The following is a 26,972-nucleotide window of genomic DNA, read 5'->3' as shown; positions in this document are numbered from 1 at the left end:
TACTTCTTGGCAAACTGTAACCTGGCCATCCTATTTTTGTGGCTAACCAGTGGGTTTGCATCTTGCAGTGCATGCTCTGTATTTCTGTTCATGAAGTCTTCTGCGGACAGTGGTCATTGACAAATGCACACCTGACTCCTGAAGAGTGTTTCTGATCTGTCGGACAGGTGTTTGGGGATTTTTCTTTCTTATAGAGAGAATTCTGTCATCAGCCGTGGAGGTCTTCCTTGGCCTGCCAGTCCCTTTGTGATTAGTAAACTCACCAGTGCTCCTTCTTAATGATGTTCCAAACTGTTGATTTTGGTAAGCCTAAGGTTTGGCTGAATTCTCTTAACAGTTTTATTCTTGTTTCTGTCTCATAATGACTTTGTCTTTCATTGGCACAACTTTGGTCCTCATGTTGATAAACAGCAATAAAAGTTTCCAAAGTGATGGAAAGACTAGGTGCTGAGAGCTCTCTTATACCTGCATTGAGGAGGCATTTAAACACCCCTGAGCAATTACAAACACCTGTGAAGCCATGTGTCCCAAACATTATGAAATGGGGGGGACTATGAAATGGGGGGGACTATGTATAAACACTGCTGTAATTTCTACATGGTGAAACCAAAATATATAAAAATACCCTTTAATAAAATCTGACAATGTGCACTTTAACCACATGTGATTTATTTTCTATTACAAATCTCAAATTGTGGAGTACAGAGGCAAATAAATAAATGATGGGTGTTTGTCCCAAACATTATGGAGGGCACTGAAAGAGTCAGGAAATCATGATGCTGCTCCGTGGAACTTTGGTTCGGATGCATTTGCAGTATAGCGTGCATCTCTTGTCACCCCATTACAGAAAAGTTGTGGAGCTTTGAGAGGGTGCAGCGGAGGTTTACTAGAATGCTGCCTGGATTAGAGGGTTTCAGCTACAGGAAGAGTTGGATAGACTTGGATTGTTTTCTCTAGGTTGAGAGGAGACTTGATAGAGGTATATAAAATTATGAGAGGCATAAACTGGGTAGACAGTCAGAACCATTTTCCCCAGGGTGGAAATATTGAACACTACAGGTGAGAGTGGGAAAGATTATAGACAATAGACAATAGACAATAGGTGCAGGAGTAGGCCATTCAGCCCTTCGAGCCAGCACCGCCATTCAATGCGATCATGGTTGATCACTCTCAATCAGTACCCCGTTCCTGCCTTCTCCCCATACCCCCTCACTCCGCTATCCTTAAGAGCTCTATCCAGCTCTCTCTTGAAAGCATCCAACGAACTGGCCTCCACTGCCTTCTGAGGCAGAGAATTCCACACCTTCACCACTCTGACTGAAAAAGTTCTTCCTCATCTCCGTTCTAAATGGCCTACCCCTTATTCTTAAACTGTGGCCCCTTGTTCTGGACTCCCCCAACATTGGGAACATGTTATCTGCCTCTAATGTGTAGGAGGATGTGCAAGGCAAGCTTTTTTACACAGAGTGATGGGTGCCTGGAACACATTGGCGGGAGTGATGGTGGAGGCAGATACAATAATGGTGTTGGCTTTTAGATGGAAGTGCAGAAAATAGAAGGATATGGACCATGTACAGGCGGCAGACAAGGTCAGTTTAAGTAAGCATCATATTCGGCACAAACTTTGTGGACCGAAGGGCCTGTGCTGTGTTGTACTATGCCGATGTATAAAATGTAAACCGGGTATGAAAATGAAATGGCATAAATGCTAGCAACGCGGATCTAATCATATAAAGTCAGAAATTACTTTTATTGCTATGTGCTCTCCAATATAACCAACAGCATCAGTAGTGTACACTCAGAATAAAACAGGAATCTACATTATTGTACAAAAGAAAGCAAATTAAACAAATTAATTCATTTTATTTCCCCTCATGGCATGAAGGACATTTTAAAATTCTAAGCAACTGTCTGAGGGTTTGGGAGTTGTCGTTTTACAAACTAAACACTAGCTTAATTAATTTTCAAAAGCCTTGCAGATAGACAGCAGTAATTCTTCAAAGGCATTGGTTTGACTGGAACTTCTGATTTACTAGCAAGGCAATAGCAAACATTCTTCCTCGAATTCCACAATGTTCTTTCAGTTGTTGTATCCTAATTATACCTAGTTGATTATGTAATGAAATACTGGACACAGCTTCACACTGGTTCAACCTTATTCTATCTCCTCCAAAAAATATTAGCTTTTTTGTTTAATACTGCAAGCCATTTTAAAGATGTTTTATGTTTGAGATCGCAGGTACACGGCACGTGAATTGCTGGTGTGATATCTGAATTCCTTGTTGTAAGTCACAGTAACAGCATCTTTCTCTGGAAGACATTAGCTCACTATAATTAAAGTTTTAGTTCTATCCTGTGCGAATTGATTAAGATTGGGAGTTGGTAGAGAAGCACCTCATTTGGCCTTAATGAGGGAAGGGAGTGGGGTACAGCTAGAATACTGTTGCTTCTTTTGGCAAGATACTTATGCAAGACTATTTCAGTTGACTGGCCAAATTTCTTCATCATAAACACACACTAATGCCCTGGAATGTATGATTGAGTGGATCAGAGAAGGGAAACTGGTTATGTTTTTGGCAAATATATTCACTGCTGCTGTCAGAAATTGGAACTGTGGACTAAGGAACCAATTTAGATGCTGGAAAGTAGGCACTGGAACATGGTAAACCTGGAAACAAATAGCATGTTGCAATTTACTGAGTGATCTGTCCATGGGTGCTAGTAAATACATACATTGAGTTAACCTTGTAAGACAGCCACCACTAATTCTCAGCAACTCATTTCATCTATTACTCTTCGCTGTAATCGAACTGTTTTTCAATATCAGGCTTACATGATTTTTAGACATGGTTATGTAACATTGGTAAACATCCATTGGAGCAAACTGTACTTTTAAAACCTAATGCTAACTTTCGCATGTACAATATTTACACAGCAGCTGCAAATGACGAATTATATTCATTTCACTGACAAATGTGGCTGACTTGACTACATGCCATTTTCTTATCAATGCATCGCCAACCCCTGAACATTAGCACCTCTTTAATTGTATGGCTTTGATTTTTTTTTTAAAACACATCGTTTGAAATGAACTTGTTGTCACAAATGGCAGACCGAGTTATTCCCTCCACATTTGGAAAATCTTTGGTGCCTTTGTAAGCCCAAATAATTTGGGGGCTGCTCAGATAGTTAAAAAGAGTAAAGTGCCAGCACTTCACATCTCATTGAAAGAGGGAAAAAATACTTGCCAGCTTAAATCCACTGGAGTAACCCAAAGTCCTTTTAAATATTTAGTGTAAGGTGATATCTACAATTTTAACAATGGTATTATTTTTTCAGCTAGGAATGTCTGTTGCATGCAGAGGAGACTGTCATGTGGTATGTCTGTCTGTTGTTGCACTGTCCGTTGATTGGGAAGCTGTGGGTCTGTTAGCAGGAAGGCGAGTGCTGCTTTGAAGCAAATGCTGCTGTGAGGCCACCAATCTGTGAGGCCTGCTGTCAGCAGAAGCAGGACTTTTATGAGAGAAACCAACACCTTTTGTTTTGCCGTGGCCTGTGGTTATTGCACTGGGCTGTGTGTTCCTCCCTCTAGCCAGCCTGTTGCCATGTGGACTTCTGCTCCTGAGTGCGGTATCCAGTTGATGTGTTGGTGCCATCTCCATACTAGCTCTGTTGTCAGCATCAGCCATTAACTCCTCTAGTTCAGCAGTGCCGGTGTAGAAGGGAGGAGGCAGAGTGCTGCTGCGTTTGCTGCAGGATTCGCAACAGAGTTTATTGTAGCCTGGGATGGAGCAATACCGAGCAAGCACTTCCATTTGGCAGAATATAGACTTGTCTTTAAGGCAGGGCTCATCTACAAAAAACAATAACATTTGTTATCAATAATAACAAGCAGAGAAAGAGAATAGTGTACTTCCTATGGCATGGGGGGGGGAGGGAATTGGGAGGGAGGGAGCGAGCAGGAAAGAGGGAGATGACAGTAGAAAGGAGAAAGGGAGCTGGAAGTGGGAAGGTGAGAGGTGGGGAGATGGTGGTGGGAGAGATGGAGATGGGAGAGATGGAGGTGGGAGAGATGGAGGTGGGAGAGGTGGAGGGGCGAGATGGAGGTGGGAGATGGAGGTGGGAGCTGGAGGTGGGAAGGTGAGAGATGGGGGTGGGAGTGGGGGGTGGGAGAGATGGGGGTGGGGGAAATGGGGGTGGGGGAGATGGGGGTGAGAGATGGAGGTGGGAGGGGGAGGTGGGAGAGGGAGGTGGGAGAGGGAGGTGGGAGACTGAGGTGTGAGCTGGAGGTGGGAACGTGAGAGATGGAGGTGGGAGATGGAGGGGGGAGGGAATGTGCCGAAGGCTAGTGGGAAGGAGGAAGGAAGCTGGGGCAGATGGGAGGGAGCAGGATCTACATAGAAGAAGCTGGAAGTGAGTGGGAGGGAGAGATGGAGGTGGAGGCAGGCAGGGAGATAGAATCGGAAAAGATGGACATGAGAGTGAGAGGGTTAGGTGCGGGAGGAAGGAGCGAGATGGCAGGTGGGTGAAGGAAGCTGGAGAGGGAGGGTGGGAGAGTGGTGGGGAGGTTAGGAAGGAGGGAGGGAACTAGAAGTAAGAAGGAAAGGAGGGTAATGAGAGGGCGAAGGGAGAGAGGGGGATGGAAATGGTATGGTGAGAGAACCATGAGGGAAACCCTACCTTGTAGCAATTTTGCACGTGGTTTACAAGTAACCTTTGGAAACCAATCCATTGTCAGTTTAAGCTCTCTCCTCATCACGTCCCTTTTGTTGAAGGTCATACTGCCTCCATCATTAGCTTGTTGGTCAAACAACCCTTTTTCTAACAATTTTATCATTTATACATCTAATTCAGTCAAGTAGAGTCAAGTCGTTTATTGTCAAATGCACAAATATGGTGAGGTACATGCAATAGCACACAGACTCAGACAAACAGACAAAAACATCAATTATACATAAAGGACTCATAACATTTTGCAAGATGGTAAAAAGAAAACAAGACAGCTGTGCAAAACGTAATTTAAAAAATATATAAAATTCAAGTCTGTGTTCAAAAGTTTAAACTTTAAATTCCCTTCTTTTGGAGGATCCTGCAATCCTATACCTGATGATTGTCCGTCACAGGAGGTACATACCACCACAAGGAGGACGTCTGCAGACTCTCATTGCTTCCGGCTTCTCTCCATCACACTGATTACTTGCACGGCATGTAACCTGCCTTTGTTCAATTCCTTCACCACATGTGACGGAACACTATATACAATTAAACACAGAAAGAAATGTGGCAAAACATTTTTCTTTTCGTTTTAACACTTCCCTTTGTCAAGCAGTACTATCCCAAGAGCATACAATGGCAATATGGTGCTCACATTATGATGCAGTAGATTTGTGCCTGCCCATCCCATCCTGGTCTCCCAGTGTCATTCCCAACATGACAAATCTGTACTTGCCTACACAGCACTGATAGTTATAAAACAAACAATATTACAAAAATGACTACCAATAATGTATCCCAATGTCATCCTGTGAATGTTATCATTTAGTAGCAACAGTATAGTACCTCTGTTCAGTTTTTGCAAAGTACTTTGGGACACTAAGATTGAGAATCGTTCCTTGAAAAACACAAGATTGCTAGAACTGCAGATAGTGAGGAAGGCCATCAAAGGATACAGCGGGATAGATCAGCTACAAAAATGGACAGAGAAAGGGCAAGTGCAGTTTAATTTGAACAAGTGTGAAATGTTGCACTTTGGGAGGTCGAATGTAAGGGGGAAAGTGTACAGTTAACGGCATGGCCCTGTACAGCATTGATGTACAGTAGGGTCATGGGGACCAAGTCTATAGCTCCCTGAAAGTGGCAACACAAGTGGACAAATGGTAAAGAGTTGTGTGGTATGCTTACTTCATTGGTTGGGGCATTGTGTCAGGAAGTCATGTTGCAACTTTATAAGACCTTTATTCGGCCGCATATGGAGCGTTGCATGCATTTCTGGATGCCCCCCATACAATATGAATAGAAGGCTTTGGAGAGACTGCAAGAGGTTTACCAGAATGTTGCCTGGATGAGGGGGTATTAGCTACAAGTAGTGGTTGGATAGACTTGGATAGATTTCTCTGGTGCGCTGGAGGTTGAGGGGAGACCTGAAAGAAGTATAAAAAATTATGAGAGGCATAGATAGGGTCGAGAGTCAGAACCTTTTTGCCAGGGTTTCAAAAGCTCAAAGACTAAAAGTTATAGCTTATAGGTGAGGAGGGCAAATTTTAAAGGAGATGTGCAGGACATTTTTTTTTATTATATAGTGGTAGGTGCCTGGAATAAAGGGCCAGGGGTAGTGATGGAGACAAATGTGAAAATGGTGTTTAAGAGGCTTTTAGATAAACACATGGGTATGCAGGGAAAGGCGGTTTATGGATCATGTGCAGGCAGATGAGATTAGTTAACCATGGCATCATGTTCAGCAGACATTGTGGGCCAAAGGGCCTGTTTCTGTGCTGCACTGTTCTATGTTCTAATATTTTCTATCTTTTCTTACTGTATAATTGTGTTATTTCCCAAACAGCTGGTGAAAACTCACAGTTGAATAATGTTGCATTTACTTTTTTTAAAAGTACCAATCTCCCACTAAATTGTGACCCGGTTTCTGAGAGGTATACCTCATGATGCACATTGTATCAGTGTGTGTATGGTGGACTAGCTGCAAGGGGTCTGGCTGCTCACTGACCTCTAACCAAGGCCCGGTTTTCCACTGAGCCGGGCAGGGCTTTCGATTGCAAGCCCGGCGGCTCTCAGGGCGTTCACCGGAGCAGTATTTACTGTGCACTGAGCGGTTCATTCCATCAGTCATCAGCTGTATGCAGCGGACAGTGCGGATCTGATAGCCTGAACTCCCACACGATTTTGTGCAGTGTTCCCATTCCTCTGCTACCCACCTGGTTACGGGCAAAACAAGATGGGGTTTATTTCCAGAGATCCATGCCATCATCTGAAGGTTCACTATCCTTTTGTTAAACAAACAGTCATCCAGCCAGGAGACACTCAGATTATTGAGAATTTTCAAACTCAGTGGGCGGCACGGTAGCGCAGCGGTAGAGTTGCTGCTTTACAGCGAATGCAGCGCCGGAGACTCGGGTTCGATCCTGACTACGGGTGCTGCACTGTAAGGAGTTTGTACGTTCTCCCCGTGACCTGCGTGGGTTTTCTCCGAGATCTTCGGTTTCCTCCCACACTCCAAAGACGTACAGGTATGTAGGTTAATTGGCTGGGTAAATGTAAAAATTGTCCCTAGTGGGTGTAGGATAGTGTTAATGTACGGGGATCACTGGGCGGCACGGACTTGGAGGGCCGAAAAGGCCTGTTTCCGGCTGTATATATATGATATGATATGATAATTATTTGAAAGAAACACTTGTTATGTTTAGCAATATTTCAATGATTTATTAAATGACTGAATTAATTAGCTATATATTCAGATTAAAATGTATTTAAGCGTATAAAATTATAACATCGACTGCATGATGAAAATCTTTTTTATGTAATATAGGCCAGGATTAAAGGATCTTGCTCCCTTACATACAGAATCTAGGCTTGGGACATCTTTTAAGCACCTACAAATCTAATCATCATCAACTGTTACTTACACAGGCAGCTTACATTCCTGTAGGTTGCACATTCTGCGGATAGCTTTTGGCTTTTTGTCTGCCTCACAGTAACTGCGATGAACCATTTTATTATCCGTTTTCCTGCGGCATCCATATTTTGTGTATTGAAAACCTAGTAAAAACAACCCGAGTCATTTATCTATGCCAAACATAGCTTAAATTTTGTATTTTGCAGATATAAACAACTACAGGTTGAAAACTGATTTTTCCGGCAACTGATGGTCCGTCCACCCCTATAAGTTACGAGAGCTCAGTTGAAATTTCCTGAGCTGCCACAGATGGCATTGTGAATAGCGAGTGCTCTTTCCGGTCGTGCCCCACCCTTGTGAAAGAATCAACTGTGCTCCCAATCTTCTCTCCTAACTGTTTTGCAAAGACAATACAGTAAACCCTTATTTCAACGACCTCCTTATAACAGATGGCGGATATAGCGGACAGATCTGCCAGCCCATACCCGGCTCCATCCCCGACGCAAGGTGGCCAGCGAGCCCTTCTTCAGCCACTGAAAGGAAAAATGTGCTGGAGTAATTCAACAGCTCAGGATCTCTGGAGAGCACGGATAGGAGACATCAGGACCCTTCCTCAGACTGATTCAGCCGGCTGAGCTACTCCATCACTTTGTGTCATAGTGTCTTAGTCATAGTCATACCACTTGGAAACAGTACTTCGGCCTAACTCACCCACACCGACCAAGCCCCATCTACACTAGTACCACCTGTCTACATTTGGCCCATATCCCTCTAAACCTGTCCTATCAGAATCAGAATAACGTTTATTGTCATCCAAAAAAACAAGTCTTTTGGACGAGATTTTGTTACCCACAGTCCAACAATAAGAGCAATAAAAATAAGCAATTACACACACAATCACAAACCAACACAAAACAAAAAAAAGGAGAAACATCCATCATAGTGAGTCTCCTCCAGTCACCTCCTCACTGTGATGGAAGGCCACAATGTCTTTTCTCTTCCCCTGCGTCTTCATCCGTGGTCAGGCTGCTGAAGTTGCCACGTTCCAGGCCGTACCAGACGGTGAAAGGTCCGCAGTGGGCCGACCCAAGCCCTGCGATCTGGGGCGGGCGAACACGCTACCGCTGCACATCGGGGCGGTCGTGGCTCCCGAAATTGAAGCCCCCGCCGGGCAGAGAAAATCCCGCGGCCTATTTCAGGCCGCGCCGGATGGTGAAAAGTCCGCGGTGTACTTGTCTAAATATCTAAATACTTCTTAAATGTTGCGATAGTACCTGCCTTAACTACCTCTTTTAGCAGCATGTTCCATAAGCCCATCACTCTTTGTGTGAAAAGGTTACCCCTCAGGTTCCTATTAAAATCTTTCCCCCCTCACCTTGAACCTATGTCCTCTGGTTCGCGATTCCCGTACTCTAGGTACGAGACTCAGTGCATCTACCCGATCTATTCCTCTCATAATTTTGTACACCTCTATAAGATCACTCGTCATCCTCCTGCTCTCCAATGAGTCCGAGACTGCTCAACCTCTCTCTCCCTATTGCTCAGGCCCTTGTCCTGGCAACATCCTCGTAAATCGTCTCTGCGTCCTTTCCAGCTTGACAACATGTTTTCTATAACATGGTGTCCAGAATTGAACACAATACTCTAAATGCTGGCCAATGTCTTATACAACTGCATGTTATACATGTCTTATACAACCCAACTTCTATACTCACCTTACCAGGGTGGTGAATCTGTGGAATTCATTGCCATGGAAGGCAGTGGAGGCCAAGTCAATAGATATTTTTAAGGCAGCGATAGATTTTTGATTTGTACGGGTGTCAGGGGTTATGGGGGAGAAGGCAGGAGAATGGGGTTGAGAGGGAGAGGAAGAACAGCCATGATTGAATGGTGGAGTAGACTTGATGGGCCGAATGGCCTAATTCTGCTCCAATCATTTATGAACCTCACTTTAAAAGTAGACGCCAAAGTTGCTGGTCTGCACCAACGAGCCCTTCTACATCGGTTCACAGCGCTTTCTTCAGCTTGCCCCCACCGACAGGACATGCTCGGTCGGTCACTGTGGGCTCCCTCTCCTCTCACCTGCTGTGAAGTTTACATCTGCTCTGCCTACTGGATTGGCTTTGTTTTCTAAACTTGACTGTACCTTCACTGTCACTGTAAACCTATTCTGTGGCCATTCCCTAGCCAAATTATGTTACCCTCTCCCCAACTGCACAAACAAACTTCCCTGCAAAGATATATAAGAAAATAGCTGCAGATGCTGGTACAAATCAAAGGTATTTATTAACAAAATGCTGGAGTAACTCAGCAGGTCAGGCAGCATCTCGGGAGAGAAGGAATGGGTGACGTTTCGGGTCGAGACCGTTCTTCAGACTGACCCTTCTTCCCTGCAAAGATGTTGGTTCCATTCTGGTTCAGATGCCACCTGTCCTGCTCATACAGGTCCCACCTCCTCCGGAGATGGTCAAAGTGATCCCAAACGTCAAAAAACGTTTTGGAATTTGGGATCACTGCAATAATCTCCGGAGGAGGTGGGACCAGTAGCCACATATTAATCTAGCTAAAACACAAAAAGCTGGAGTAACTTAGCGGATCAGGCAGCATCTCTGGAGAGAAGTAATGGGTGACGTTTCGGGTCAAGACCCTTCTTCAGACTGATGTCTGGGGAGGGGGTGGGACAAAGATAGAATGTAGACAGAGACAGTAAGACTGGTGGGAGAACTGGGAAGGGGAGGGGATAGAGAGGGCAAGCAAGGGCTAGCTGAAGTTAGAGAAGTCAATGTTCATACCGTGGGGGTGTAAAGTACCCAAGCGAAATATGAGGTGCTGTTCCTCCAATTTGCACTGGGCCTCACTTTGACAATGGAGGAGGCCCAGGACAGAAAGGTCAGATTGGGAATGGGAGGGGGAGTTGAGGTGCTGAGCCACTGGGAGATCAGGTTGGTTAAGACGAACTGAGTGGAGGTGTTCAGCGAAACGATCACCGGGCCTGCTCTTGGTCTCGCCGATGTACAGAAGTTGATACCTGGAACAGCGGATACAGTAGATGAGGTTGGAGGAGGTGCAAGTGAACCTCTGCCTCACCTGGAAAGACTGTTTGGGTCCTTGGATGGAGTCGAGGGGGGAGGTAAAGGGACAGGTGTTGCATCCCCCACATCCGGACCAAACTCAGATCCTGGGGGGACAGGGCTTTCTCCATCGCTGCTCCCACCCTATGGAACTCACTACCCCAAACCGTTAGAGACTCCCCCACACTCACCACATTCAAAACATCGCTGAAGTCTCACCTGTTCAGTACTGCCTTCAACCACTGAAGGTCACCTCACCTTCTGTCTCCTTTCTCTGTTCGTTTACTTATTTACTTATTTATCTATTTATTAATTTCCCTATGTTCTCTAAATCTCTGTAAAGCGTCTTTGAGTATATGAAAAGCGCTATATAAATAAAATGCATTATTATTATTATTATTATCTCCTGCGGTTGCAGGGGAAAATACCTGGGAAGGGGATGGTTTGGGTGGGAAGGAACGAGTTGACCAGGGAGTTTCGGCGGGAACGGTCTCTGTGGAAAGCAGAAAGGGGAGGAGAAGGGAAGATGTGGCCAGTAGTGGGATCCCGTTGGAGGTGGAGAAAATGTTGGAGGATTATATGCTGTATGCGACGGCTGATGGGGTGGACGTTGAGGACAAGGGGGACTATGCCCTTGTTACGAATGGGGGGAGGGGGAGCAAGCTGCGGGATACCGAGGAGATCCGTGTGTGGGCCTCATCTATAATGGAAGAGGGGAACCCCCGTTTCCTAAAGAATGAGGACATCTCCGATGCCCTGATATAGAAAACCTCATCCTGGGCGCAGATGCGGCGTAGACGGGGGAATTGGGAGTAGAGGATAGAGTCTTTACAGGAAACAGGGTGGGAAGAAGTGCAGTCAAGATAGCTATGAGTGTCAGTAGGTTTATAGTAGATGTCGGTCAATAGTCTGTTTCCTGTGATGGAGACGGAGAGATCTGGAAACGCTAGGGAGATGTCAGAGATGGTCCAAGTGAATTTGAGTGCAGGATGGAAATTAGTGGTGAAGTTGATGAAGTCAGTGAGTTCTGCATGGGTGCAGGAGTTAGCACTTCAACTCCCCCTCCCATTCCCAATCTGACCTCTCTGCCCTGGGTCTCCTCCATTGTCAGAATGAGGCCCAGCATAAATTGGAGGAACAGCACCTCATATTCCGCTTGGGTAGTTTACACCCCAACGATATGAACATTGACTTCTCTAACTTCAGATAGCCCTTGCTAAACCAGCATCTGCAGATCTTTCCTACACATATTAATCTAGCCTATCTTCCTATTGATAGAAATAATCCACAAATTGTAACTGTAGAGGCACTCTTTTTTAATCAATGACATAGCTCTCTGAAATTGCCTTGCATGAATTCATTTTCTTGTTTAACGTACTGTATGTCATGGGTATCAATGTGGATCAGAATCTCTGGCCTCCCCTCATTTATGAGAATGACCTGCAGCCACCCTAAGACATCCCTGATCAAAAAGTCTTGTTTGCGGTCATAGATCCACTATCACTCTAGCGCTCCTAGATATTTTCCCCTCCTCTCCTGTACTGCTTTCCTTTGTGAGGCCATGCGATATGACATATTAACTTTGTTTCTCTCTCCACAGCCGATGCCTGATCTGCTACTTGCATTTATATTTTTATTTTTTTAATTCTTATTACCACTTGATGATGTCAGATTTATGATCAGATAAATATACCCATGCCTATATCTACTCAAAATCTAGCTAAGTGGGGAAATGGCCACATAGTCAACTTTATTGGTGTTAGTTGAGGAATAAATATAGCTAAAGATCCAGGGAAGTCTCATCCCTTCTTTGCATTAGTGTCAGCAAAGGTTAGGTTTAAAATTGCTCCAAATGCTCTGAAATCTGGCACTTTTGATAATGCAGTCTACAAGTGTGCTACATTGAAGCATTAGCATTAATTTTGAGCTCAAGTTTCTGGAATGGAACTTGAAGCTGTGTCCTTCTGACTCAGACATAAGGTAGTATTCGCCATTGAGCAACTGCTGGCCATGTTGTAATTGCAATTAATAAACGGTTAACAGATTACACCTACACCATCATTAAAATATCTAACTCTGATATAATTACCTCCACCACATTGTTTGGAACACTGGGACCAGCTCTTCAGAGCCCATTCAAATACATGAAGATCTTCCTGAAGCACATTATTGTTGCTAATGGTTGGCAAGGAGTCTTCATGGATAATATAGTTGTAGGTGAGACTTGATTTGGTGCTATTATTCCGAGGGATAATCTGAAAGAAACAAAGGATATAAAAGGAAAGCCAATATCTGTGGATGAAATTACTAAAGATTCCACAGTTGGGCAGTAGTGGCTACTGGTACTTTCACAGATCTGATATGTGAATATCCACCACTGTCTTCAAAATTCAACAAGCACACTTCTGTCTCATTGTCATAGCTTGTTTTCATTTTACCATCATCCCTTTTGTTGTATATTTAACTTCAATTTAACACAGAACTTCCCCTTTGTCTTTTTCCCATTGGCTGTTTGGCTTAAAAGCAGCTTGTTTTAATCTCTCCTGGGTCTAGATCATTGACCTGAATGCAGGACCTCCAGGGTGGTTATCTCCGGTTTGCTTCCAGTTACTCGTGTTGGTGAGGGCAAGAACAGGGAGATACGGGATCTGAATGAGTGGCTGAGGAGCTGGTGCAGGGGGCAAGGATTTAGATTCTTAGACCACTGGGATCTGTTTTGGGGTAAGGGTGGATTGTACAAAAGGGACGGGTTGCATCTCAACAGGCGGGGGACCAGCATTCTGGCAGGCAGGTTTGCCACTGCTACATGGGTGGTTTTAAACTAAATAGTGGGGTGGTGGGGGGGGGGGGGGGGGGGTTCAAATGGGATAGACAAGGATGGAATTAAAGGGAGAGAGTATAGGAAAAATTAAGACACACCCCAGAATTAACGGGACAGAAAGCTCACGAAGGAATAGGAGAGAATGGCCCAGTGTAATAGGAATCGATGTGAAAGCTGAGATGAGCAAAGGATTAAAAGTACTATATATGAATGCGCGAAGTATAAGAAGTAAAGTGGATGAGCTTGAGGCTCAGTTAGAGATTGGTAGGTATGACATTGTGGGGATTACAGAGACATGGCTGCAGAAGGATCAGGACTGCAAACTGAATATTCAGGGTTATACGTCCTATAGAAAGGACAGGCAGGTGGGCAGAGGAGGTGGGGTAGCTCTGTTGGTGAGGGATGGAATTCAGTCCCTTGCGAGGGGTGACATTGGGACTGACGATGTAGAGTCACTGTGGATAGAGTTGAGGAATTGTAAAGGTAAGAAGACACTAATGGGAGTTATCTACAGACCCCCAAACAGTAGCCCATTAGCAAATTTGCAGATGATACTAAGCATTAGCAAATTTGCAGATGATACTAAGCTGGGGGGTAGTGTGAATTGTGAGGAAGATGCAATAAGGCTGCAGGGTGACTTGGACAGGTTGTGTGAGTGGGCGGATACATGGCAGATGCAGTTTAATGTAGATAAGTGTGAGGTTATTCACTTTGGAAGTAAGAATAGAAAGGCAGATTATTATCTGAAATGGTGTCAAGTTAGGAGGAGGGGGAGTTCAACGAGATCTGGGTGTCCTAGTGCATCAGTCAATGAAAGGAAGCATGCAGGTACAGCAGGCAGTGAAGAAAGCCAATGGAATGTTGGCCTTCGTAACAAGAGGAGTTGAGTATAGGAGCAAAGAGGTCCTTCTACAGTTGTACCGGGCCCTGGTGAGACCGCACCTGGAGTACTGTGTGCAGTTTTGGTCTCCAAATTTGAGGAAGGATATTCTTGCTATGGAGGGCATGCAACGTAGGTTCACTAGGTTAATTCCCGGAATGGCGGGACTGTCGTATGTTGAAAGGCTGGAGTGATTGGGCTTGTATACACTGGAATTTAGAAGGATGAGGGGGGATCTTATTGAAACATATAAGATAATTAGGGGATTGGACACATTAGAGGCAGGAAACATGTTCCCAATGTTGGGGGAGTCCAGAACAAGGGGCCACAGTTTAAGAATAAGGGGTAGGCCATTTAGAACGGAGATGAGGAAGAACTTTTTCAGTCAGAGAGTGGTGAAGGTGTGGAATTCTCTGCCTCTGAAGGCAGTGGAGGCCAGTTCGTTGGATGCTTTCAAGAGAGAGCTGGATAGAGCTCTTAAGGATAGCGGAGTGAGGGGGTATGGGGAGAAGGCAGGAACGGGGTACTGATTGAGAGTGATCAGCCATGATCGCATTGAATGGCGGTGCTTGCTCGAAGGGCTGAATGGCCTACTCCTGCACCTATTGTCTATTGTCTAAATAGGGTGTAAGTTGCAGCAGGAGTTAAAATTGGCATGTAACAAAGGTAATGCCACTGTGGTTATGGGGGATTTCAATATGCAGGTAAACTGGGAAAATCAGGTTGGTTCTGGACCCCAAGAAAGGGAGTTTGTAGGGTGCCTCCGAGATGGATTCTTAGAGCAGCTTGTACTAGAGCCTACCAGAGAGAAGGCAATTCTGGATTTAGTGTTATCCAATGAACCAGATTTGATAAGGGAACTCAAGGTAAAGGAACCGCTTGGAGGAGTGACCACAATATGATTAGTTTTAATCTGCAATTTGAGAGGGAGAAGGTTAAACCAGGAATGTCAGTGTCGTAGTTGAACGAAGGCATGAGAGAGGAGCTGGCCAAGGTCGAATGGAAAGGGATCCTAGCAGGAATGACGGTGGAACAGCAATGGCAGGAATTTCTGGGAATAATACAGAAGATACAGGATCATTTCATTCCAAAGAGGAAGAAAGATTCTAAGGGGAGTAAGAGGCAACTGTGGCTGACAAGGGAAGTTAGAGATGGAATAAAACTAAAAGAAAAGATGTATAAGATAGCAAAGAGTAGCGGGAAGCCAGAGGATTGGGCAACATTCAAAGGACAACAGAAGATAGCAAAAAGGGCCATACGGGCTGAAAAATGAGGTGCGAAGTGAAGCTGGCCAAGAATATAAAGAAGGACAGTAAAAGCTTCTTTAGGTATGTTAAGAGAAAAAGATTAGTAAAGACAAATGTGGGTCCCTTGAAGGCAGAAACAGGTGAAATTATTATGCGTAACAAGGAAATGGCGGAAGAGTTGAACAGGTACTTCCGATCTGTCTTCACTAAGGAAGACACAATCAATCTCCCAGATGTACTAGAGGACAGAGGATCTAGGGAGACAGAGGAACTGAAAGAAATTTGCATAAGGCAAGAAATAGTATTAGGTAGACTGATGGGACTGAAGGCTGATAAATCCCCAGGGCCTGATGGACTGCATCCCAGGATACTCAAGAAGGTGGCTCAAGAAATCGTGGACGCATTGGTGATTATTTTCCAATGTTCAATAGATTCGGGATCAATTTCTGTGGATTGGAGGGTAGCTAATGTTATCCCACTTTTCAAGAAAGGAGCGAAAGAGAAAACGGGGAATTACAGACCAGTTAGCCTGACATGGGTGGTGGGGAAGATGCTGGAGTCAATTATTAAAGAGGTAATAACGGCGCATTTGGATAGCGGTAAAAGGATTAGTCCAAGTCAGCATGGATTTATGAAGGGGAAATCCTGCTTGACTAATCTTCTGGAATTTTTTGAGGATGTGACAAGTAAAATGGATGAATGAGAGCCAGTGGATGCAGTGCATGTTGACTTTCAGACAGCCTTTGATAATGTCCCACACGGGAGGTTGGTGAGCAAAATTAGAGCACATGGTTTTGGGGATAAGGTATTGACATGGATAGAGAATTGGTTGGCAGACAGGAAGCAAAGAGTAGGAATAAACGGGTCCTTTTCAGAATGGCAGGCAGTGGAGAGTGGAGTGCCACAAGGCTAAAAAGGAGGTTGCAGGGTGACTTGGACAGGTTGAGTGAATGGGCAGATGCATGGCAGATGCAGTATAATATAGATAAATGTGAGGTTATCCACTTTAGCGGCAAAAACAAGGAGGCAGATTATTATCTCAATGGTGTTAGATTAGGTAAAGGGGAAGTGCAACGAGACCTTGGTGTCCTTGTACAACAGTCACTGAAAGTAAGCGTGCAGGTACATTCTTAAGAACGCAACTAGCAGATAGCAGAACCACCAGTATTTCATGGACTAGAACAAAAATCCTGGTCAGAATAATACTAACCATAAACCTACTAAATTGTTATAAAACCTGGTTCATCAAAACATTTTGGGTAAGGAAATCCTTAAGCAGTCTGACCCAGATTTGCATGTGTAGTATCATAACTGCGAGATTAAAAGTGAAAAAGGATAAAACCAGACAGACGACTTAGTCACTAAATGTTGTCCAGCAAAAATTCACTTCCATTTTCTTTGAACTTTTAAAGTCTCCCTTGAAAACAGTATTTAAGTGTGGAGAGCTGACACAAGAAGCACCAGGCATACCTAAATTTTAAGAGGCTTCTAGGATCTGAAACATTAACAATTTATCTTTCCATAGATGCTAACTGTCTTCTCTGTGTTTCCAGGATCATCTGTATTTTTCCAGATTTCCAGAAACTGCATTAAAAATGTGTTTACAAAAAGGTATTCTAGCACCTTAGACATGTACCTGCACACCCAGATCTCTCTGCCATACGACACTCACCAGAGCCCTGCCATTCTCTGTGAAAGAAGTTGAGTTAACAGACCAGTAACTCGTGCATCTCACTAGGGTCAGGTGGTCTTTGGAGCAGATTAATTAGTTGAGTTAGGTGCAATAACATTTTAAAGATGTTTTGGCAGGTACAAAGCAGGAGTTATTTTATCAAAAACAAATTTGGTCCTTTATCAAAATTTTGTAAATCTGATCTCTTCTGCAACTTCTCTAAGAACATAAACCACAGCTTCTCTGGTCTCGAAAGGCAACTGAAGCCATGTACAGCTCTACCAGTACAGCTCTAATAAATATTTGTTGCACTGCCTGCAGGGCCTTTGCACCAATAGAATAATTCACATGGGATGTGCTCTTTGCAATTATTTGTCATGTATAAATCTTTCAGCCATTCTTTCAAATCATTCTGCCATTCAATTACATCTCTAATTTAATACCAGTTACCTGCTTTTAGTCTAAATCCCTTGCCTTAATTACCGAATAATGATGAATCACACTCAATCTTAGCTTCAAAGGTTCAGCACCATTAACCTTCTGGAGGAGAAAATTCCAAGTTATTAAGTGTGTGAATATAGATCGGTACAGGTGCAGGTCCTTGGGCTCACCATGACTGTGCCGTACATGATGCCAATTTAAACTAATCCAGGCTGCCTGAACATGGCCCGTATGACTCCATCCACTGTCTAAATGTCTTATTGACGTTGCCAGTGTACTTACTTCCACCACCTCCCTGGCAGCTCGTTCCAGTTCTCCACCACTCTTTGTGTAAATGGCACGGTGGTGCAGCAGTAGAGTTGCTGCCTTACAGCGCCACAGACCCGGGTTCGATCCCAACTACGGGTACTGTCTGTATGGAGTTTTACGCTCTCCCCGTGACCTGCATGGGTTTTCTCCAAGATCTTTGGTTTCCTCCCACGTCCAAAGACGTACAGGTTTGTAGGTTAATTGGCTTGGTGTAAGTGTAAATTGTCCCTAGTGTGTGTAGGGTAGTGTTAATGTGCGGGGATCGCTGGTAGGTGCGGACTCGGTTGGTCAAAAGGCCTGTTTCCGCGCTGTATCTCTAAATTAAACTAAACTAAAATACTTGCATCTCTTTTACATTTTCCTCCTTTCCCTTGAAACCAATGTCCTCTAATATATGACATTTCCACTCCAGGAAAACAACTCTCTCTACCTTATATAAACCCATCTTAATGTTATATACTTCCATCAGGTTTCCCTCAGCCTCTGACGCTCCTCAGAAAGCAATCCAGCTTGTCCAACATCTCCAAATTGCTAATTTTCTCCAATCCAAGTAACAGCTTGGTGAACCTGCATCCTCTTTAAAGCCTCTAATAATTCTTATAATGTCGTGACCATAACTGCAGGCATTACTCCAAATAATTTATACATATAACTGGATAAGAGATGGTTAAACAGCTAAATCGGGGGGGGGGGGGGGGGGGACTTTCATGAGAGGGGACATTTGGTGCTATGCTATTTAAACAAAGGGTTATCCTTGAAAAAATGAGAGCAATTGTATTATCTGTTCAACTTATTATATAAATAACTTTAAAAAATAAGTTAATCTAAGGGGAAACCTTAAAATAAATATGTACCTTCAGACTCAATTCTTCCATAGCTCTATAGGCCAGCCATTATTCTTCCAACTTTAATAACTATGAACTCATCAAAAACTCTGCTACCTTGCACCAAATTCCCTTCACATATTACTTCTGTGCTTACTGTGCCCTCCATAATGTTTGGGACAAAGACCCATAATTTATTTATTTGCCTCTGTACTCCACAATTTGAGATTTGTAATAGAAAAAAATCACATGTGGTTAAAGTACACATTGTCAGATTTTAATAAAGGCCATTTTCTGGTATAATAAAGACATAAAGCATCAATGCTCTTGGTCCATCAAATGTAAATCCCTTTATTGCCCTGTTCAAGTCGCATTGTTTGCTCACTCCTTCCAGTCTCTATAACTTCCTCCAGCCTTGCAATCCTTTCAGCTCTGTGTTCTTTCACTCTGGTTCTGAATCCCAATATCTTTCCCCATACCATCAATAACCATGCCTTTAGCACTCAACACCGATCACTCTCCCTACCCAATTTCATTAAAAATGATTAAGATCTACTATTTTAATCATAATTTTGGTCACGGCCCAAATAGCCCCTTCTTAGACTCAATTTAAGTTTCTTTTTCCGACTACGTCACATTGAAACATCATGGGCCCATTGTTAAATGCATTAACTCCAAAGACGTACAGGTATGTAGGTTAATTGGCTGGGTAAATGTAAAAATTGTCCCTAGTGGGTGTAGGATAGTGTTAATGTATGGGGATCACTGGGCGGCACGGACTTGGAGGGCCGAAAAGGCCTGTTTCCGGCTGTAGATATATGATGATATGATGATATGATGATATTATGTAAATACATATTCAGCATGCTGAGAATAACAGCTAAGGAGTAGGTCCACCCTGAGACTGGTAACTCCTCAAATGGGATTCAATTCAAAGGTAAATCTAGATAGAAACATAGAAAATAGGTGCAGGAGGAGGCCATTCACCCCTTCGAGCCAGCACTGCCATTCAATATGATCATGGCTGATCATCCAGAATCAATGCCTTAGTCCTGCTTTCTCCCCATACCTCTTGATTCCATTAGCCCTCAGAGCTATATCCAATTCTCTCTTGAACACATCCAGTGAATTGGCCTCCACTGCCTTCTGTGGCAGAGAATTCCACAGATTCACAACCCTCTGGATGAAAAAGTTTTCCTCATCTTAATCCTAAATGGCCCACCCCTTATTCTTAAGCTGTAACCCCTGGTTCTGGACTCCCCCAACATTGGGAAACATTTTTCCTGCATCTATCCTGTCCAATCCCTTAAGAATTTTAAATGTTTCGAAAAAGATCCCCACTCATCAGGACTTTCGTCCTGCCGTAAGCTACAATGTTAAATTCATGCCACTAAAAAGCTGAAACACTTTGCTTGCACAGTACTGCTCTAAAACGATTGCTACGATAAATGTGTTGACATTTTCTTTGACATCAATGATTATCCGAAGTGGGTTAAAAGCTCTATGACAATGTGGTATCAATTTTTCCAGACTTTCCTCGTTGAGAATAGTTTTGTGCCAGAAGTTAGTGTTGGAGGAATTTCACTATTAATGAGTGCTTTTATCCTTTTATCTTACAAATTTTAGTCCTGTTTATTTTGGAGATTCTGATGTGGAAAAGCATTCAGAGATCTGAAGTCAATAACATTGTCAATTGTTTTGTACTACTGATAACAAGATGAAACAAAAAAACACTCACCAGGACCACAACAGCATCATGCAAAGGGCCATCTGTATGGAGAGTTTCCATATTGTCCTCCAAGGTGTACTGCCATTCTATACCTAACTCAATGAAGATTTTTGTCCTGGCTTTTTCTCCTTTACCATTCAGAATGTAATGGCCTGTAGCCTGGTTCTTGACAGCTGATTAGAAAAAAACTGAGGTATGTATAGGAAAATACTTATCAACATATTAGTGCTAATTCTCAAACATAGCTATGGTGGAAATTTACTGAATTAATTATTTGGGGCAAATTTTAACAGAAGGTATGAATATGTAAAAACATACAACGGATATTCAACGTCGAAAAATATACGAGAAAAGATGGTTTGAGTTGCTTATTTAATATGAAAATAAGACACTCAGATATTACTAGCAGGCAAAAGAACAGCCAGAGAAGGATATTAGAAGTGTTAGAAACAACTAAACAAAAATTAAATTGCTGGTGGAACTCAGCAGATCGATCAGCATCAGTGAGAAGGAGCTGTCGACATTTTGAGTCGAGACCCTGCAATGGATGAGTGGAAGGTGAGCTGTGATGGGTGAATGCCCATTCCTTGGCCTGGTAATTATGTTCTTAGATGAATGCTGTAAGTGTTATATCGACAATGAATGTCTATATTTACTTTCTGTTACTTTTGTACTTATGGATTATTTTTCTCCTTTTCCTCTCCCAGGGAATGTGTTGAATCCATACTAAAGACTTGTTTGACATGAGAGGTTTCCTCTGTTATTTAATTCCTGCACACGAGCCCTGTCAATGTCAGCAGTGAGTTTGACAGCAGATCCAATTGCAATCTCAACCAGTCGCCACATATTTCAACAGGATTCACATAACAGCAAATACTTTCAGCAGAAATAATCAGGTGACAGTGATTTTCAACAGGAGTTGTTGGATGGCCACCAGGAATCATGGCCGAGTGAAACTTTACTCATCAATTCAATGTACTAAAATAATGTTAAAATGTATTCCAGTATATGTACAAAGATCACCCAACACAGGATGGATTTTTTATACAATGGGTAACCCATTGGTATTTTTATACTGTGCGTGACCCATCTACATACTGAAGAAACTCAGCGGGTCAGACAGCATCTCTGGAGAAAAGGGATAAGTGACGTTTCTGGTCAAGACCCTTCTTCAAACCTTCAGAAGATGGGTCTCGACCCAAAACGTCACCTATTTCATTTCTCCAGAGATGCTGTCTGACCCGCTGAGTTACTCCAATTTTTTGTGTCCATCTTCGGTTTAAACCAGCATCTGCTGTTCCTTCCTATACATACTGAAATAGTTTGTTAAACATTAGAGTCCTGAACAGGCAACAGGTTAATTTCATTACATTTTGCCATTCTTCTAATTCCTCAAACCGTCTTGTATCATAGATAAAGTGGAGACACAAGGGACTGCAGACGTTGAAACCTTGAACAAAACACAAAGTGTTTGGAGGAACTCAACAGGTCAGTCCGCATCAGTAGAGAAAATGGACAAATGATGCTTCAGATCAGGACCCTTCTTCAGGATAATTAGAGTGGGGGGGGGGGGGGGAAGAATGCTGGGAAAGTGAGGCGAGGGTGTTACAAAGCGATAGTATCTGGGTCAGAACATTGCTGAACAGCAGGAATTACAGAAGGGGTACTATGAGAGAAATCCCATCGGAGAGTGGACAACGATAAGTAGCAACACTGAAGGAATATCACAGTGGAGCAGTAAAATTGGGACACAAGAGACTGTAGATGCTGGAATCTTAAATCTTTGATACATTTATAAAAGTTATTGTTGACTTTATTAGTCCATGCATAATTAAAACATAAATCAGAGGAATGAGATTCTGAGCCTGTGGCAGTGGCTCTGAGTATCAATCTCCAGAACCATTAATAGTATTTCATAGTTACTGCCTGTGCTTTTGGTCATTGAAGGGTGGAGATCGCCAGCGTGAACTGCAAGGAGGGCAGAGAGGGATGGTGTAAGCTGGAAGGAGGACAGCATCTGTGTGAAATGGAAGGAGCACAGTGAGTTCCAGTATAAACAAGTGGAATAATGAGTATTATTTGAAGAGGAAGCAAGTCAGTGCCAATGTCAACCAGAAGGAATGCAGTGTCAGTGTGATCTGAAAGGAGGACAGTGAATGTCAGCGTGAGCTGGAAAAACAGAAAGAACTCCAGTATTAACTCGGGGGTGTGGAGTGAGAACTTGGGGACAGGGATTGGTGAGTGTGAATTGAGGGAGTAGCAGCATTAACTGGGGAAGGGGACAGAGTATGATTGTGAACCTGAGTGTGTCTGTGTAGAAAGAAAGAATAAATAAGTTCATACATCATAGGAACAGAATTAGGCCATTCGTCCCATTGAGTTTACTCCACCATTTAATCATGGCTGGACTATCTTTCCCTCTCAACCCCATTCTCTATCCTTCTCCCCGTAACCTTGACGCCCTTATTAATCAAGAATCTGTCAATCTTCACCTTAAAAATACCTAATGACGGCCTCCACAGGCTGTCTGCGGCAATGAGTATCACAGATTCAGCACCCTCTGACTAAAGAAATTCCTCCTCATCTCATTTCTAAAGGTGCGTCCTTTTATTCTGAGGTTATGCCCTCTGGTCCGAGACTCCCACTAGTGGAAACATCCTCTCCACATCCACACTATGCAAGTCTTTCACTATTCCATAAGTTTCAATGAGGTCCCCCCTCATCCTTCTAAACTTGAAGGATAGAAGGTTTGGAAGGGATAGAAAGTTGAAACAAGGGACTGCAGATGCTGGCTTACACAAAAGAACATTACCTTTTAAATCTAGTCATCTCTAACACTGCAATAAATCACCAAATAAAAACAGTAATGAACATGCCAGATTTTAATTGTTCCTTACTTTCTAAAGTATCTGACTGCAAAACCCAGTAATATCCAAACAGCTTGAATCAGTGATGCTTTCGTTCTTGTCGGAAAACTATGGGTTAGTGTCCCAAACCACTGCTTCAGAACATAGATGGTTCAATTCTCCAGAAATCTGAAATACTTCCAATTAGGATGGGCTTAAACTAGAGAATGTGCAGAAAAAATTCACAAGGATGTCATCAGCACTGGAGGACTTGGGTTATAAGGAGAGATTGGATAGATGGGGACTGCTTTCCCTGGAACGAAGGAGGCTGAGCGGTGTCCTTATAGAAGTATATCAATTCATGAGAGGCCATAGGTAGGGTCAATAGTCAGTCTTTTTCTCAGGGTAGGGAAGTTTAAAACTGGTGGGAATATGTTTGAGGTGAGAGGAGAAAGATGTAAAGGTGATATGAGAGGCAGGCTTGTGAGAGGCATTTGGATAGACACATGAACAGGCAGGCTGATGGAATGAGTTAGATTGACAATGCTGTTTTGTTTTATATTCCGAAGTTCAAGATGCCTATCAGTGAGTGAAGAGGGAGAAAGTCACCAATGAGGCTGCAGCTTCCAGGTGAGACGTTCAACTGGCACACACTCCAAAAGCTGAGAATGAAAGATTCCACATCTTTAGTCGTGCGATATCAGTGTCAACATCACTACCTCAACTATTGGCCCTTAGTATTATTAGGAGAGACTTTGCTGTTGGAGTTCCACATGAGTAAATGTTGAATGATGATGGAGTTACAAATTCCCTGATATCTGTTGACGCATACTTTCTGCATTTTTACATGAAAAATAACACTTAAGCCTAAATACATGAGGTATATACAATAGCGTCCTTGCAATCAGATCCCAGCAAGGAACCATTACCAGTAGAAAAGACACAGGTGGAGGTTGTGCAACTTTTCATTTCACATCATTCTCTCATAATAGCATTATATTATTTCTGAAGCATATCTTGTAAATTAGCAATTATTTCATGCTTAAAACCGATACAGATGAGAAATTTCTTCAGTCTCACTTGTGCTAAACAGGCGTCACACAACCAGCTTCATGTTATACTTTATTCCAAAATTTGATCCGACTGAAATTATTGCAACCAAATTTCTTAAACGCAGTACAACATGTACCCATTATGATATTGCAAGTTTAGCTTGTGTGACTCAAGACAAATTTCTGTCTTATATTCAAGTATATTACCAAAACTGTTTTCATAAAAATGGATCTGATACAGTCCCTTGAAAACCGGCTATGCCTCTGGTATGCCGATTAGTCGTGGTGTGCCAAATGTTTTTTTTGACGGTCAATGAAAAATCATGGTACACAGGCGTGTGCATGAGGGGGGGGGCCATCTGGGGCATAAGTGGTTTCATTGTGGGTGGATGGGTGAGAAGCGGAGCATGTATGCCTGTGGTGTGCATCTTTTAAGGTGTCCCTCCAAAAGTGGTGATCTTTATATTCTGTGCACGTTGTTGATTTGGCAAGTGGTGGCTGTATTCCTAATACCATTTCATGAAATCAGAAGCCTTCATCAGTGAGCCAATTTTTGGTATAATAGCTTTATAGAGTTGAGCAGAAGAGGCATTGCATACTTTGAATGTGTGCCAGCTAACTTATGACAATCTTTGCATCAATACCAAATAGGTTTGGATTAGTGCTTAAAATGGTAATCAGTTGCTTCAATGGGTAAACTTGTCAAGCTTGTGGCAGGTTAGTACTTACCAAGAATGTGAGGAGATACCTCGTCTTCTTGGATGAACACATGTCTAGAACCAGGTGGGATGTCAAACATCTTTAAGTAGCCTTTGCATGTGTCAAGGTCAATTATAGAAGCAAAAAGAAAGAATACATAGTAGTGGTTAATATAGCATTCTAGTGGAATTTTGTTTTGATGAAGGAATCATTAAGTTAATGCACATTTTGCAAATTCCAGCTAAAATAGCCAACCAGATTTGTGACACATACAATGAAGCCAAATTTTCCTCTCTGCCCAGGAGGAAAAATAATGTATGTGTTTGCCATAAGTCCACCTTCTTATGTGATGACAAAGTTGTGCAAAGGAATCACTGAGCCAGCGGATGAACTGAATGATGAGCAAGTTTGCAAAAGTAATGTTCTGATGTCATTCCTTTGGTCATTACCTTTACTTACCAAAAATAATACTTGAGTGCCTTGATTCAGAGATATCAAGGTTTCTAGCACCCTTGGGTAAAATGAATGCTCCTCTGGTTCGCCCTTGAACAAAATGGTTTAATCAGTTTTAAAAGAGATTGTTGTGTTTTCGTGGACTACCAATATGAGTATTATGTAAAAGAAGTAACTCTGCCTCAAATGAGGTAGTTAATGACATACATTTCCAATGAAAGGCACCAGAAACAGCTATGAGAATGAGATATGTTTATAGTCAATGAAAAAAAAGTGGCAGAAATCAAAAGTGTGAGAAATGCCCAGCTCAGGCCAGACTGGATACTTGCAAACATGTTTTCCCAAGGTTCCAAGCTTGTTTTGGTATCTCTTGTTTAATTTTTTACCTGTTGAAAGAGTTTGGGTAGTGATTAGCTGCACAGAGTTACCACAGATCATGGTCAAGTCAACCAAACCTGAATATCGACGACCTCTTTCTGCATCGTACCCTACATGGTTCTCGCTAAGTTTTGTTCTGTGACACATTTATTCCATTAGTGGTTTTTAACCATAGGATTTGTTCTTTAAATATAGTAGAGGGCTGTGTCAGAATGTCCCTTGGCCCAAAATCCAAGTGTTCCAACTTCCTTCTTCCACATGTCCATGGAGAATATGTGCATCTTGATAACAAATAATTTCAGAGAAGTACCCAAAGTGAACTTCCAGATAAGATATACTTATGAGTTAGACAATCCTGCCTATTTTTGTAAACATCATTTTTTCATTATTTTTTTATTTGGGTTCTGCCCTGATGGCAGCAATAATTGGACTTCAAACCACTGATAAGGCAAACATGGCACACAAATCATGTTTCCCAGAGTAATTTTCAACATGGAAAGAAAACTATAACGTGAGAACACACAAACCTAAGAAATGAGAGCTAGAGTATAGCATTTAACCTGTCAAGCCCACTCCACCGATCTAAAAGTTATGGCATCTAAAAATGTTTCTAATTTAAAAGATCATCCTCATTAATTTTCAATCTAAATCTATTTTATATATTTGACAACATGTTTGCAAAAAGCACAAAGAAAGGCTTTCATTGCAGGTGAATACATGCCACTGCATGATATCCTGGCGGCAGTTACATGTACTTAATGTTGCAGCAATTCACATCACTAGCACCATTCCAGGGTGCAAACGGGCAAGAAATCTGAATGGGAAAATCTGAATGGAAGGCACTTCCAAAGCTAACACCAACATGTGGTTTTTATATTGGTTGGAGCTCTGGCTTGATAACTCTGTAAATATGTTGAAGACTG

General features: G+C 42.7%; 1 protein-coding gene across 1 annotated transcript in view; it reads right to left on the bottom strand.

Annotated features, from left to right (window-relative positions):
- Positions 1-1,817: 1,817 nt before the first annotated feature.
- Positions 1,818-26,972, bottom strand: part of LOC144592240 (A disintegrin and metalloproteinase with thrombospondin motifs 3-like) — a 224,462-nt gene continuing 199,307 nt past the window's right edge. The window contains 7 exon segments of the mRNA XM_078396772.1: positions 1,818-3,853; positions 5,135-5,252; positions 6,722-6,929; positions 7,638-7,770; positions 12,788-12,953; positions 20,631-20,794; positions 25,249-25,329. Of these exon segments, the coding sequence (XP_078252898.1) occupies positions 3,336-3,853; positions 5,135-5,252; positions 6,722-6,929; positions 7,638-7,770; positions 12,788-12,953; positions 20,631-20,794; positions 25,249-25,329 (1,388 nt within the window). The 3' untranslated portion in view covers positions 1,818-3,335.

Source organism: Rhinoraja longicauda, chromosome 3, assembly GCF_053455715.1.
Source record: "Rhinoraja longicauda isolate Sanriku21f chromosome 3, sRhiLon1.1, whole genome shotgun sequence".
Classification (NCBI taxonomy): domain Eukaryota; kingdom Metazoa; phylum Chordata; class Chondrichthyes; order Rajiformes; family Arhynchobatidae; genus Rhinoraja; species Rhinoraja longicauda.
The sequence above is the reverse complement of the archived record's forward strand: the minus strand, read 5'-3'. Positions and strand labels throughout refer to the sequence as shown.